Source organism: Calonectris borealis, chromosome 3 (genome assembly GCF_964195595.1).
Source record: "Calonectris borealis chromosome 3, bCalBor7.hap1.2, whole genome shotgun sequence".
NCBI classification, from domain to species: Eukaryota; Metazoa; Chordata; class Aves; order Procellariiformes; family Procellariidae; genus Calonectris; species Calonectris borealis.
In genome coordinates, this window is record NC_134314.1 from 1,303,299 (window position 1) to 1,318,179 (window position 14,881).

The 14,881-nt window shown below is 53.6% G+C and overlaps 1 protein-coding gene across 1 annotated transcript in view; it reads right to left on the minus strand.

The window, feature by feature from the left end:
* OTOF (otoferlin) overlaps positions 1 to 14,881 on the minus strand; it is a 111,583-nt gene that overhangs the window by 41,640 nt on the left and 55,062 nt on the right. Inside the window, exons 9-12 of the mRNA XM_075144605.1 lie at positions 5,231 to 5,360; positions 3,914 to 3,987; positions 1,304 to 1,430; positions 954 to 1,008 (exon numbers count right to left, since the gene is read on the minus strand). Coding sequence (XP_075000706.1) covers positions 954 to 1,008; positions 1,304 to 1,430; positions 3,914 to 3,987; positions 5,231 to 5,360 — 386 coding nt within the window. The remainder of the gene's footprint in view (positions 1 to 953; positions 1,009 to 1,303; positions 1,431 to 3,913; positions 3,988 to 5,230; positions 5,361 to 14,881) is intronic.

Consider the following 14,881-nt stretch of genomic DNA (forward strand, 5'->3'; position numbering starts at 1 on the left):
TCTTAGTTCTCAGGTGTCCCACAGAAGCCAGTTGTCGCAGGAGAGCGGACGTGCGGAGGTCAGCCAGGCTCCTACCTGGCTCATGAGCCAGCCCAGCGCCGCAAATCCTGTTATACCCCAGAAATTAGCCATTCCCCATTGAGACCAACCTTGTGATCCTCCTGTTTGCAGTGGCCAAATAACTGGACCTTGCGTTCCTTCTGCCTCTTGTTGTAATTTGTTTTGCACCTTCCCCCTCCTCTTTATGTTCCCCCCTCCTGAAGCAAGCGCGCTCATTCCCTGTAAGCCTCACAATTTGGTCTGCAGTGGATGTTGCAAATGTTCTGCAATAAACCTCTAAAAAAAATCATTATTTGCATTGTTCCGAGATATCCCCCGGAATGTGTTGCTGTGCTGAGAGGCGAGGACATAAAGCTAAATCGCTGCTGAATCAGCACGACTTGGCGAAAATGAGAAAAGCCAATTTATGAATCTCACTGGCACCAACTAGTAAAAGAAAAGGGAGCCGCCTGGATCATCCAAGCCTTGGGAAAAGAAACGTGCGGTTCTTCTAACTCTAGATAAAGTGGCAGGAACGGAGCACCGCTGAGCAGGACCAGCCTACCCGAGGAAATCCAGGGAGCAACCTACTGCCGGCCAGGGCTCACCGATCTCGAATGCTAAACAGCACGCTGAAAGCTCTTGGGAAGTAAGAGAAACGTGTTGCAGATAGCCTGTTTCAATCACAGGTTATCTGGGCTTTCTGGGCTTCAGACGATGGAGAGCAAAACCAGTTAATTACTTAATCTCGAGCTTATCGCTCGACCGTTCAAATGCCAGCTCTTGGGAAGCCGTGCTTTGCTAGTGCAGCGCGTTGAAACCCAGCACGAGCTTCTTCCCTGCAAGACAGTCCCCCCACCCCCTGGGCTGTGACCCCCGTGAGCTGAGGGTGGGGTCACAGCGTTGTCACCCACCTGGTAATCCATTGGCCTGCCAGCACTCGGCTCCATTTTGATGTCAGGCTTGGACCTTTGGAGGGGCAGAAGAAACCCTCAGTCAAACCACAGATGGACTTGCTGCAAGCTGTGACAGAGCACTGGCAGGGCCACCCCTCGAAGCTCCTGCCCTCTTTGAATCTGAGGAATATAAACCCTGGGGGCTGGGGGACACCACTGAACGTTGGTGCTCTTTGCAGCAGGTCAGGTATTTCCAAAAAACCGCCGGCTGCGTGGGGCAATGTGATGTCCAACATACAGGGGACATGCGGCTGTGGGGCGTCCGCCAAGGTGCCCGTGCCTTGCAGAAGCTCACGTCTGGCCCTCACCTCTTATTCGAGACATTGGTGGTGACAGCTGTGACGGAGGCCAAGGAGATGGCGTCTGGCTCCAGCCCACATCCCTGTCTCATGGCTTTTCGGTCCAGGTCTTCTGCCTCCAAAACAGCGGGTTCATCTGCATAAAGGAGACAAAAGAATGTCTCTTATTGTTTCCACTCGGTGAATAATTAAAGGCGAAGAGAAAGGTAACCAATACGTCCTACCGACCTCGCCTGATAATACAAAGACAATGGTCACCAGGTCAGGTCAGAGATAGCCTGGTCTAAAAAGGGATTAAAAAAGACGTATTGCCTCCTGTGACACTTTGTTCCGCCCGGGCAGCGTGCCTGTATATGGCTTTGTGAAGGCAAAAAGAAAGGAGAAGGTGACAAACACCCCAGACTTCATGGGGTGAAAGAGCATTTGAGCAAGCGTTGCAGCTCTAGTACCAGAAGAGCCGTTGCAAAGACAACCACTGTCTAGCTTTGGGGTAGAGAGGTCTGAAAAAACAGGAGAAAGGGGTCATTTCCCAAGAAGAAAAATTGCTGCAGGGAGGGTCAAGGCATCCCACAGGCACTGAGGCACAGCTGCGTTGTCCACCGGTTTGCGTTTCTATTGGAAGAAGTTGCTGAGATGCTCCTCTCCTGCGCGCAATCCGTGTGCGTGTCGTGCCTGCCCCTCCTGCCTTTGCTCTGGTCAAGAAATGACCACAAAGCAGCAATGGTTTGTTCTTCTGTTGGGCCAAAACCACCAGTATAGCTGTTGGGTCACTGGTTTGCTGTGGTGGCACAGCTGTACGAATCCACTCGTACAGCACAGACACTGCTCCTGGGAAACAGGTTCCCTGTCTCTTTATTAACCTAGGCAAGCTTGTAGCTTGCTCCAGGAGATCGGCATGCTCCAGGAGACCAGAAGTCAGGTTTTTCACCATAGTCTGGCCTGTTGTTGTGAGACAACACGGGCTTCAGCTGAAGCAAGGGAGATCTAGGCTGGGTGTTAGGAAACACTCTCCATCAGGGTGGACAGAGACACACTGCTGAAGGCTGGGTGGGGAAAGGGTGTCCTCAACTCAACCGGCAGTTTTTGAGATTGAATCAGAGTCACACCAGCCGGGAAGGACCTAAGTGGGTTCGATCCTGCCACGTGCGGGTGGGCGGACATTCTCGCACCCTCCCAGCTTGGTTTTCAGTGATTCAGTGGATCTGTTTGACCTGAGCAGACCAGCAGTCTGTATGGGAGGAAAGCAGACGATGGCACAAGAGGGATGTTGGCTTGGCCAACAGGCAGAAGGTGCAACATCCACCCCGTCCCATCACCAGCTGGCCAGACCAAGGGTAGGAATCACAACCCAGACAGCACTGGGGCTGAGAGAGGAGGGTGGTGTTGAGGGCAGAGCCCTGGTGAGGTGTGTGAAAGCCAGAGGAACCTGGGGAAGGTGGAAGAAGGAGCCCCACGGCTGTGCACCACACCATGCGATATAGCAGCTGTGTTGCAGCCGTTCCCCGACCACGGGTAAATCCCCATCTGTGAAGGCACTCTGCTACCTTCTAGCACACCCTGCTCCTGCCTTTGCATCCCAGCAGCGTTCCCCATGGTCTTGCGTGAAGGTTTCACCACAAGATGAACGCCCAGGCACTGGGAGAGAGGGAGGCCACCCGGGTTTCAATGCCATGCCTTCCCACAGGCTGCCAATGCCTCTACCTACGCTGGTGTCCCAGGCCAAATTCCCCCTTCCCTGTCCTCCCACCTGGCTGAAAAACAGCGGAGATTTGCCCAGAAACACTATCTAAAGCAATGCTTTGTCCTTGCCCGCAAACATGCATTCCCCCATTTCTTTGCCGTTGAAACCCAATCCTTTGGTCTGAATGGAAACAACAACGAATTTCCAACCCTCTTGTGCGTTTCCAGAAAGGCGTCCGATTTCAGTGCTGCCGCCGTGCCGAGCCGGGGGACAGGCAGCCCCTCTCACTGCGCAGCAGCTGCTGCACAGGCCACCCAGCAAGGTGCAAGCCCTAAATCCTGCTTTGCCTTGTCACATTTGCAAATCATCCCTAAAAACAAGCTGGAAGCTGTCTGCATGACTCCCAGGTTTTGCCACAGCTGCACAAGGTGGGCGATATCTGCTCTCCATCAGTTCCTACTTGCCATTTCCCCGAGGAGCCCCTCTCTCCAGCTCTCCTCCCGAGCACCCAACTACTCCCCGAGCTACTGACTGGCTGTGCCTGACCTGAGCCACTTCGGGGACAGACTTTTTAGCAGGGCCTGTTGCGACAGGACAAGGGGGAAGGGTTTTAAACTAAAAGTGGGGAGGTTCAGACTAGATATGAGGAAGAAATGTTTTACAACGCAGGTGGCGAGACACTGGCCCAGGTTGCCCAGAGGGGTGGTAGATGCCCCATCCCTGGGAACATTCAAGGTCAGGTTGGACGGGGCTCGGAGCAACCTGATCTGGTTGGAGATGTCCCTGCCCAGGCATGGACTAGATGGCCTTTAAAGGTTCCTTCCCACCCAAACCACTGTATGATTCTACGGGGTCTCTCAGGTGCTTTCCTGGGTTGTGGAGGACAGCCAAAAAGCAGCTCTGGAGCAGGGAACAACCTCCTCCCAGGAAGAACATACCTTGTTTCCGATGGTCATCCTTTGACGGACGCGTCTTGCCAAGCTTCATGGCTGAAAAAACTCCTTTTCCGGCTCTGGAAGAAGAGGGGAAGAAAAAAACCCCAACCATCAATTACTGTCTTTTCAGTGCTGTTCTCTGGGGCTTGGGGGTGGGAACAGGAGCTTTTCACAGCCCAAAAGCAAGAGAGGAAATATCAGCTGAAAGACTGAGCAGGGGCTGCTGCAACACAGGGCAGAGTCAAGATCGCAGCTAAACGCACTGCCTTTGCTTGGGTCTCATTTTTTTTCCTCAGGGAATGCCTCAACTTGGGATAAAACACGAGGCTGGAGCATAGCGTTAGCAGCCAACGAACTCTTCCCCTCCACCCATGCCTCCCGTCTCTGCTGCTATGTGCAGACTTCTCATCTCTCCTGACCCGTTTGTGCAATTGCTCCCCGGTTACCTAAAACCATTAACTGAAAATTAAAACATCCAACCGCCTCCCTCACCAGCTTGAGTTGAAAAATGGATAACCTCTTTGGCTAGGTCAGCAGCAAACCTGTGCAGATCCTGAGGTTTTTCAGCATCCCATTGCAGCAACGTGATTTTTCCCCTGCCAGCGTGGTAAACCCCAGTGCAAGGTCAGTCTTAGCTCCCCGTCTGCAATCTAGGCTGGGGTCAAATTCACTCAGGGCAGTTTAGGCTGGATTGGCTGATAAAATAATGGTTTTTAAAAATATCCATCATCTCAAGGCAAGTTTAAGAAGAATAACTTCTAGCTCCAAATGCTTCAGCGGGGCTAGGGCTGTTACTCGGAAATCAGCCTGTGCAACCACGAGCGTTTTGACAGTCTGGGCCCCTGCGTTACCTGGTGTTTGTTACAAACACATACAGCAAATATATATGGCATTCAGTAAATGATAGGATTTCTGCACTGCAAACTGGATTGCTCTCAAATGCAAACGGGCAGAGATTGTTAAAGACAATAAGAGCCTTGCAGCTATTTTCAGAAGCTGTTCCCTGTTATTTGGGGGTAACTCCATGCTGCTGTTGCAAAGGGGTGGGAGGTTCTGAGTCACCCTGGTGAAAGTTATGGAGTCTGGATGTGATGTGGGTTTTGCGCCTGAAGATTCAGCTGAAAACCTCAGTAGGAAAAAACCTCCATAGGATCTGCAAAACTGAAACCAGCAAGAAGCACAAGTCAGACCATGCAATAACCCTGTTCTAAAGAGCAAAGAGCTGGAGAGAGACTTGAAGGCAATGGCCTGCGACTGTCCCAAAAGCAGAAGGTGGTAGAGCCGAAGGGGATTTTTTCTTTATTGGAGAATTCCCCTTACCTGAAAGTGTTGCTCTTTGCAGAAGCCTTGAAGGTTTGATGGACATGTTCTTGGGCCAGCTTGGAAGCAAGGGGGAACCTCACCTCCAAGCTGGCTGCCGGGGCAGGGGAGCCAGGGCTCGGCACCAGCCCTGAATGCAGCAGGATTGGGATGCGCTGCCCATGAGCCAGCAGTGAAGCTGCAGGATCCCCCGCTCTCAGCTTTGATCACATCTGGCTGGGGCCAAAGGATGAGGTTGCACCCTTTTTGTTTTTTTGCAAAACAAAGAAGTCCTGGCATTGCAGCCAGCCTGATGCATTTGTTGTCTTAAATAACAGCTGGAAGTTTGCAGATGGAGCCAGAGCAAATGAGAAGAAAATTAAGGCGAATAGGAGGATAATGTATTCACGAAGGGAGGGGGGAATTCAGTCGGGGCAGAAGGCCAGGATAAGATACAGGAACTATTTATAGCTGAGGTTTAATTGGGACTAAAGCACTGCTCGGGCCTCACGGCAGTCTCTGGTAGCTGTGATTAATTCACGGGGATCCTCAGTGAAAGGGCAGTTTTTCAACGGATAGAAGGAGGAAAGATGAGGGCTAGGTTTCCGTATCCGTAATCCTGCCAGGCAACATCTGCCTCGAGGTGCTACGGGGAAAGTAACACTTTTAAGTTATTTGCAAACTCATTTTTTTAATGAGCAAATACTTTAACAGCTCAGGCTGTGAAACTCTGCTCTGAGGCCACTCTCCATGACTGAGTGTGGGAAATCCAGCCGACACACAGCCCCTCAGTGAGGCACTGCACCTCCAGGGTCCGTTACGTTACATTTAATTTCTTCTTTCCAATTAATTTCTTTAAAATGGAGGAAAAAAAGTCCCACCAGCCCCAGAGCTGGCATGCCTGCAGTTTGCTCGCAGATGGTTAGTGATAAAACCACTGTATCTGTCCCAGGAATTTCTGAGGTTCCTTGGGAAGTAAAAGAAAGCAGAAGAGCAACTGGTGATGGAGCCAGTAGGACTCTGCAGGAAAGACACTGGCAGTGCTGGTCCTCTACCAGGACCCAAAATGACAAGGTCCTTGCACGGGCACTGCGGATGCATTGGCTCCTGGCCAGCACAGCATCTGATGCCCCTATCAGCAGAACAACCAAGCTGGTTTTGGGCCATGTGGAACAAGACTGGGATTAAGCACCCGGTCCAAGGAACACGCATTGAGACCCATCCCAGCAGCACCAGCCCAACCCAGCTCCTTCCAGAGGGATGCACGTGAGAGATGGGGTCACCCCCCTCCCTTCCTGGAGCGATGACCCCTCGCTGCCAGCTGAGCCTCAGTAAATGTGCTGGGGACATGGGCTGCAGGAGCCTCTCGTGTCCCCAAAGACAGTTTTACTGCAGAAGAGGTCCCAGAAATGGGAAACAGCCCGACAGCCTCTAGCACATCCACGAGACGAGCCTCAGCTCTAGCTGGTTGGGAGAGCAGAGTCCAGAGGGCACAAGGTCCCTCGATGGCATAAAACCTCAGGTGCTGTCCCCACGCCCGCATCCCGGCCGCATCTCCCTGCTGCTTTTCTCAGCCCCAGTTACAACATCTGGCGCTGCCTCCTTCCTTCACCACTGCCCTTACTGGTATTATCGCAGTGGACTGGAGCCCCAGGGAGGCAAATATGTAGGAAACAATGGAGTTTGGAGGTCACGGAGAAAAGAAAAAAAAAAAAAAGAAAAAAAAGAAGGAAAAAAAAGAAAAAAAGTGGATTTTGGTGGATTTCAGCAGCATACTTGGTATGTGCTGAGGAGAAGGGAAGAGGCAAGTGAAGGATGAGGAAGGAGCCATCCCAGATGCTTCGGAGCAGATGTCCAGCGGCTCACCCTCGTCCCCCAGCCCCTTCCCAAGCTCCATCTATCACCATTTCCAAGCCAGGTGAGCACTGACACATCCCATAGAACCCCCCCTTCCCCTTCCCATCCCTTGAGGGTACTACCTTCACCTGCCGGCCCTCCGGGACTTGGCTTCCCCCAGGAGGAGATGCTGGAAGAGCTCAGCTGAGACAGGAGAGCCAGTGGCACGTCTAGGGTGGAGCGGCCATCCCGGTGCCGAGGGCAGAGCCGTGCCCCACCGCAGGTCAGGACCGAGCAGGGATGGGGACCCCGGCCAAGCTTCTCTCCGGGCACAGCAGGGTCTTTGCAGCATTAAACAAAGGTCGTGCCCACCCCTCCGCGGCTCCTGCCAGGCATCCGACGGCGCGGATGGGAAGCCGGCGCTGGCGGAGAGCTGACACCGTCCCCACATGAATTTTACATGAGGGCCCGCGAACCTGAGATGCCGACACAGGCTGCGTGGTGGCACCGAGAGCCCCCCCGTTGCCAAAGCCTGGGTTTAGCCTGGTTCCCTAAAGAAGAGATGCCGGAGGGAAGGCTGCCGCCCGCCCGCTCCCCTCCAGCAGTGCAGGCTGCTGGCCCATCGCGAGCCAGTTTGGCAGCGGGGTCAAGACTGGGTTCCTGCAAGTTTGGGAGTGTAGGACCGAACACCTTGACTCTGTTCCCAGGTAGGGACAAGCCTCCAAGCAAGCTTAAACCTGTGTTAAACACCGGAGTATCCACCCAGCCTCCCACAGCACTCTCCCCTTGGATTTTCTGGTGTCTAATACGGGATTGAGCAGATGAATTCTCTCCAGTTGATGGCGAAGCATTCATCCTCCATTTAATTTGCTGCTCCCAGAAGCACTTGGCTTTGTCATTAGGGTTTCGCCCATGTGGCTCTCCAGGAGGGGAGCACAGAGGGACGGACAGATTTTGAGACATGGGCAGGGAGGTGGAAGCAGTCTCTCTCCTGGCCAGCTTCTAGTTAAAGATACAGTTGCAGGTTACTGGTTAATTATTCATGGCTGAAAAGGACATTTTAATCATTGCTTTTTACTGGGGAGTTGGGAGCAGGGAACGGGGTTTCCATGGCTCATTTCTTTGCAGGAATTATGCCCGTCCGGTGGGTGCTGCCTCCATCGCCCCTGTGCTAACAAGGCTTCCAGTTCTCCCACCTGTACCGGGGACAGACCCCACGGCCAGCCCCACGGGGTCATCCCGCGCACACCGCCCTCGAGCCCAGGGAAGACCCCAACCCTCAGACCCAGTCTGCCTCTCCCCCTTCCCCGCGCAGCCAAACTGGGGAGGGGAGCCAGCAAGGACCAGGCTGCTCGGTGCAGGGAGATCTCTTCCCATCTTTTCCTGAGTCTGCTCTCTCCTCGCTGACTGCTTGAAGACATTTTTCTCCTTTCCCCACCTCATCTCTGCCTCCTCGCTTTACACCATTAATTAGGAGGGTCCATCAGTAAGATACTGCCATGAACTGGTCCTTAAGCTGCAGTGCAATAAATATGAGCCAGAAGAGACCTCGCTGATTGGGAAGTGCCCTTGCGGTGGCTGCAGGGATCGTCCCCTGGAGAGCAGGAGATTAGCCTGCACTCGCCAGAGACTTGAGCTTAAATTTCAGCAGATCTGCTAAGCCAGAGGATGCTGCTGTTGGGAGGGAGCTCACAGCCTGGTCTGGTGTCAAGGCAAGCAGCTGGGGATAAAAGGAAGGCAGGAGCTGAAGAAGCTTGTCTACGTGGATGATGTGGCAGCCTGAGCTGTGGGCACAGGAGCTGTAAAGCTGGTGCTAAGTCCCGTTTGCCCAGCCCTGTGCTGGTGACCTGCACCCAGACCCTCTCCTGCCCTGAGCCCCGGCCAGGCTCTCCACGCTCAAGCTGGGAAACTCTCTCCCCAGCCAGGACCCATCCAAACATGATGGGAGCCAGGCTTCTCTCAAGACCTCAGTTCCCTTCCAGTGCTGCCCGGGACTGCTCCAACCCTGTCTATAACATTTGGCTTTTGCTGTAGATAAATATTCCCTGCAGGCTTCAAGGCCCCAGGCCACACATCCAAGAGACCCAAGCTCCTCCAAGGCTGACAGGCTCAGCTTTAGAGAAAGGGAGAGCACACCCCGTACCGGATCAGCCACAACACGAGCTAGGAAAGCTAGAAACAAGAAGGAGGAGAAGAAGCAAGGAGAGCAAACCTACTTGTGCTCCTTTGTCTTCTCTTTGCCTTTGCTGGAGCCGGTGGTCACGCATCAAGGGAACAAGAGGCAAACAAGCTTCAGTGCACTTCAAGTGCTTCAAATCAGAAGAGGCTGCTCTTCCCTTTGCAGCTTCCCTGCTCCTCACGAGTGCTCCGAGTGCCCCATCCCCATGCCCAGTCACGGGCAACCTTCCTCAGCAGGGCTGACCCCAAACACCCCTGTCCTGCCTACGTCTGTAATTTAGGTGGATAACATCTCTGTGTTACCCTCTGCTAGGCTAGAGGGGCTTAGGAGAACCACAACAGCACTGGGAGCTGGAGGGAATGGCATTCACTGGATGCAGGCACACGTGTGAGCGGGTACGTGCACCGACTGGGGATCCTGCCGGCGCAGGAGACAAGGCGGCTTCTCCTTCTTGGTAGGGATGAGTGGTCTTCCTTATCCTCCTACAGAGGTGTATTCACATCCTCCCTCCGGAGAAGGCTCAGCTAGAGGAGATGGGCTGGATCTGGGGGTCCTCATCCCTGCCCAGACCGACACTGGGTCCTCCTGCCCCGACACCATGCAGGACACACCGACCCCTCACCTCCCTGCTCCGCTTTGCAGGCTTTGCTCTGCCTCTGCTTTCTGGCTTTTCAAACCTGTTTTCCTTCTCTCATGGCTCCTACATTTCTCTGTTTGGGTCCCGCCTCCCTGTTCTCCTCCCCCATCACTCTTTCTTCCCTGGCTAATCTCCCCCATTATGCATCAGCAAAGTGGGCAGGAGAAAGCAATTAACCAGTTCTAGAAAGCAATTAGGAGGGCTGTTTTTTAATTACAGCTCGTTACTCTGCTTCATCCCATGGCCATGTCTGTGCTAGGGACATGGGGCAGGAGGGTGGCTTCGAAGCATGGACCTCTGGCTCCCTGAGCACTGAGCTGCTGGAAAACCACCCAGAAAAAACCACATTTTTGTTTGAGGTGTTGCTGGATGGGTTTTTAGAGAGGTAAAGTCCAGAAGACCAGCTCCAGCACAAGAGAGGGGGCAGGACCCAGTGCTGGGTGGGAGTCTGGGAAGAGCAGGGTCCCCCCGTTCAGCCCAGCATGGGCAGGGATCAGCTTAGAGCCTGGACTGGGAAACGGCCAAGGAAACCCATCCAGAAGCTGCTTCTGAAACAAGCAGTCCTGCCCTCTCCCTGCACCAACACTTGCTCTGACAGCAAACCAGCAGAAATCATTCCTTTGCCAGCTGAGCCCATCAGGGGAGCAAGCAAACACCATGCCAGCAGCTCAGCTGCATTGTAAAAGCTGCCCTAGTGCCCCTGCCCGGTGCCAGGAGAGGATTTAAATCACTCCATGCTTTCTCCTGCAGCTCATGGATGTGGTCCGAGCTCCCTGCAAAGCCATGGCTCATCACCACCTCACCCCGAGCACGGCTGGCGTGGCTGGGTCTGAATGCACAAGCCCTTTGCATCGCGGTAGGGACCAGCAGCTGCATCTCCCCGAGTGACTCTGCCACAGGATCCTTCCCTGCCACAGCCTCTGGGGAAAGGGAAGAGGCTGGGAAACTCTCCCTGCCCACCAGTGCCCGTCCAAACTGCCCCGGAGGTGCCAGGAGTGTCTGGTCCTGCCCGCGCCAGGGTGGGGAGCAACATCCTCGGGCGGGTGGGACAGGGCAGTGCCCGAGCCTGCATCCTTTCCCTGTTCACTTCACTGGTGTAACTGTGGCCTGGGTGAGGGATGCAAGCACGTAGCTGTGGCTGCGCTCTTGCTCTGTGTCTGTCTCCTCCTAGCTTGCTTTATTCGGAAGGCTGTTTGTGATGCCAGGGTACCCGAATTTTGCTATAGACTTAGTTCCATAAGCCAGGTCACTTAGCATCTTGCACCCATAAGTAAGGGATTCCACATGTTTGTACATCAGTCTGCAACCCTCTGCGTGCCTGGGGAGTTTTCCAAGTTATCTCGGTGCAAGCTGTGAAACTGTAATCGATTTCCTAGGATGCTATGAAATAAGAATTTTTTTTTTTCCTTCTTTGCTTTAATGGTAGCTTTACAAGTAAGGATGTGCAAATTGATGGGTATGCAGCATCCTGCTCCCGTATGCAGCAATGCATGGTGCTGCTGGGCCTGGGCACTTGGAGCATCGGTGCCTGGGTGAACGAGGTGACTGCACTACGTGAGAGGTCCAGAGCTGCTTCTTCAAGGGCCTGGTGGAGCAGCTAACACCAGATCACTCTTTCTCCCTCCCCTCCTTTATCCCTTGCCCCTTCCACGCCAACCCTCACTGCTAAAGGTGCCTCTCTGACTCCAGCCAGCCACAGTTTGGGCTTTGGGTGCCTGAAAAGGGCACAGATTTCCCATTAGTGGCACCACCAGAGAATTCTCATTTTATGCCTTCAAGCAACTTGGTCCTCAGCACTCTCACTAGCACGGATGAACTTGTGGTCCTGCCCTGCAGCCGCTGCAGGGGGATGCAGTAACGCTGCTGCGAAGGGCTAGAGGCTGGAGCTGGAAAGTGAGCCTGGGCACAAGCAGGGACGGGGGAGTCAGGGTACCTGAACGGCAACATGAGATGTCTTTTCTCTTTCCCCTTAGCCTTAGCTCTGCAATCACAAAGAGCAATTCATTCAGACGGGATTCATCCTGCTGCAGTGACAAAGACCCTTGCCCGCCTTCTCCCCTCAACCCCCCCATCAGCAACATGCACCAGGCAATCAGCCAAACCCGATTCGCAAGCATGCCAGAGGGAGATCTTGCTGCAACAGGACTTCCGACCCCCTGGCATCCAGGGAGCTGGGCACAGAGATAGTGACAGTCCTGGTGGGGCTGGAATGAGTAGGGAGAAGAGAGAGTGCATGAACAAGACAGAACAACGGACAGAAAAAGAGCATTGCTTCAGGATGGATGGATATATAGTATGGCGCTGGGCTGGCTGGCTGGTGTTACGGATAGACGCATGGACAGATAGTATCACAGCAGGATGGATGGATGGATGGACAGGATGGCACTGGGATGAATGGACAGATAGATAGATCTGTACTGCGATGGACGGATGGATGGATGGATGGAGAGAATTGCAGTGATGGATGGATAGAAGAAATGCAATGAGATGGATGGATGCATGGGATTGTATTGAGGTGGACTGATGGACAGATGGACAGATTGGTGGATGGTGAGAACTGTATTGGGATGAATGGATGGATGGGTGGATAGCTAGGCAGACAGGCAAATATTATCCTTGAAGCTTCTCTGGAAGGAGTAGAAGGAAACGTGTCCTTGCTGGGCATAGGGGAGAGCAGACCGAATACGAAGAAGCCGTGCTCTTTGGGGAGGGGAGGATGGGGTGAATACAAGAAAGCTCTGCCCCCCATTAAGAAGAGGGCAGGAAGCAGTTAGGACCTTTCCCCGGGTCCAAATGCCATGCAGGGATTGGTACGCCAACACGCATGTCGCATGCACGCACACAGCATGCCCAAAGGGCCTGAGCGAAGCAGGGATACCATGCTCAGTACCTGGCATCTTCAGGGTCTTCACTGTTTGGAAGAGATACAGCCAGGAGGATGAACATGAGGAAGAAACAAACCCACCCAAACAGATATACCCTCCCGCGGCCCACGGGAGCCGGCCAGGACAGGGGAAAGGGCTCATGGCTGCCACCAGGAGGATCCTCCTGGGCTGAGGCTGAGCAGGTTCATTCAGTGCAATGAACACCAGAGGACAAGGTCCCACTTTCGGCCAGCACTGCGTGGCGAAGTACTGAGGAGACATTGTCCCACAGCTCTTTGCCATCACCCAGGTCCTGCTTGCCAGTGGCAGGCCAGCACTCTTCTGCGGGTTTCTTCTGCATCCTCTCCACTGCCCCCCAAGTACTGAGCAGCAGCAATGAAGAACAGACTTACAGGGATGGGTTGGGGCTGGGATCATTGTCCTGGACTCACCCATGCCAGATAAATTTATTTATACAGATGTATTCTTATTCATGGTGCCTTTGGGAGTCTACTAGCCCTACAGACGGGGTGATCATCATCGTATTAAGTGGGATACGGCTGTGGAGGGATCACAGGACCTGCCTCTCCTTTGCAATGTGACATGGAGGAGGTTTGCAGGTGTGGCTGGGTCCCACAGAAAGCTCCTGGAGCACAGGGCTCGTGTGCTACCATACAGCTCTTCCTCCTTTGCAGGCTTCAGCTCCAGCTTCAGAGCACTCCCGTGTGCGGTCCCGCACTTGCAGAGATGCAGTGCTGTGATGCTGGTGCATGAAGCATTGACTTCACCCAGGTCTGGACCTCATACCCTGCTCTCCTGGCTTAAGATTTGGGGATTAATTTGAATTAAGGAAGATTTGGAGCTTAAACCAGATTGGCCTGTATCCCAAATCCTGGGCGAATTTATGCCTGGACAGTCACATATTCATGGGATGTGGGGTGACTGGGATGGGTTGGGATGAGAGCCACCCCCCACACACCCCAAAAGCCAAGATCCCACCACTCATGACCTTTTGGTACCTTGCTACTGACTTGTATCCATCGTTAAACTTAATCCTGAGTGAGGCACCAAAGAGAAAGAGAGAAAAAAAAAAAACCAGTGTCAGGCTTCTCGAAGCAGCCCACCAGCAGCAAGGGAAACACGGACCTGGTGAGTGCAGGGACATCCCTTCCAAGGAGGGGTGGTGGTGTGTCCAAGCCACAGGGTGCTCCAAGACAGCTGATGGGTGGTAACTTCATCTATGCGCACCCAGCCTGGGGTGCTCTGCTTACCCCGTCCCCAGGAAAAACCCAGCTGGTGACAGGATCCGCACTTCTGGCAGAGCCGTCACCATCCCGGCAGCTGGCATCATCCATTGCTCCTGCTAGATCTGGAAGATCTCCTATACTGGAACAGTTTGGGGTCAGTCTACATCACAGGTGCTAACAGCTTCCAGCAAATATCTCAAGCTGCTGGAGGCTCTGCCTTGGGACTTACAGCGGCACCCAGTCCGCTGCTTTGAACACCTTTTCCTACTTTTCAGGGTCCTCAGGATGCATTTTTTTCCAAGCAATTTCATAGTACCTTGGAAGGGTTGCAAAAAGGATGGGGGAAACTTGACAGGGGCTGATAGCCTTTAGATGATTTCACTTTTCTTTGCTCATGAAAAGAACCCTGGACTTGCCTGGTTATGCTGATGGAGGCGATGGTCTGGTGTGTGACATCCCTAAGATGCGTGCCCAAATGCCACACTTCAGTTAGCGATTTCGGACCCTCCTTATCTACTTGGACACGGAGGTTATGAACCTGTCTACACCGGTCTTCCACGACAGCCAAGGGTGGAGACACACACATCCAAAGGCCGAGTCAGATCCTATCTGGGTAAACACCCCTTGGGAGATTCCTCTTTCCTTTGACTATAGGGGCAACCTAGGAAGATTGGGATCATAGCAAGAGCCTTGCTGACCTTCTTAGGGCCACGCAGGATGGTTCTGGGATGCACCTCACTGCACTACCTAATTTCTACCTCACTATAGAGACAGCAGCTCTGGAAAGCCACCGTGAGCAGCAATAGTGCCCAGCAAACGTGTTTGCACCATTGACCAGCCCAGGCTGAGCAGCAAAGTGCCCAGGCCTGACAGAAGCAGGGAGTCCTGCCTCTCCCAGCCTCCTGTCAT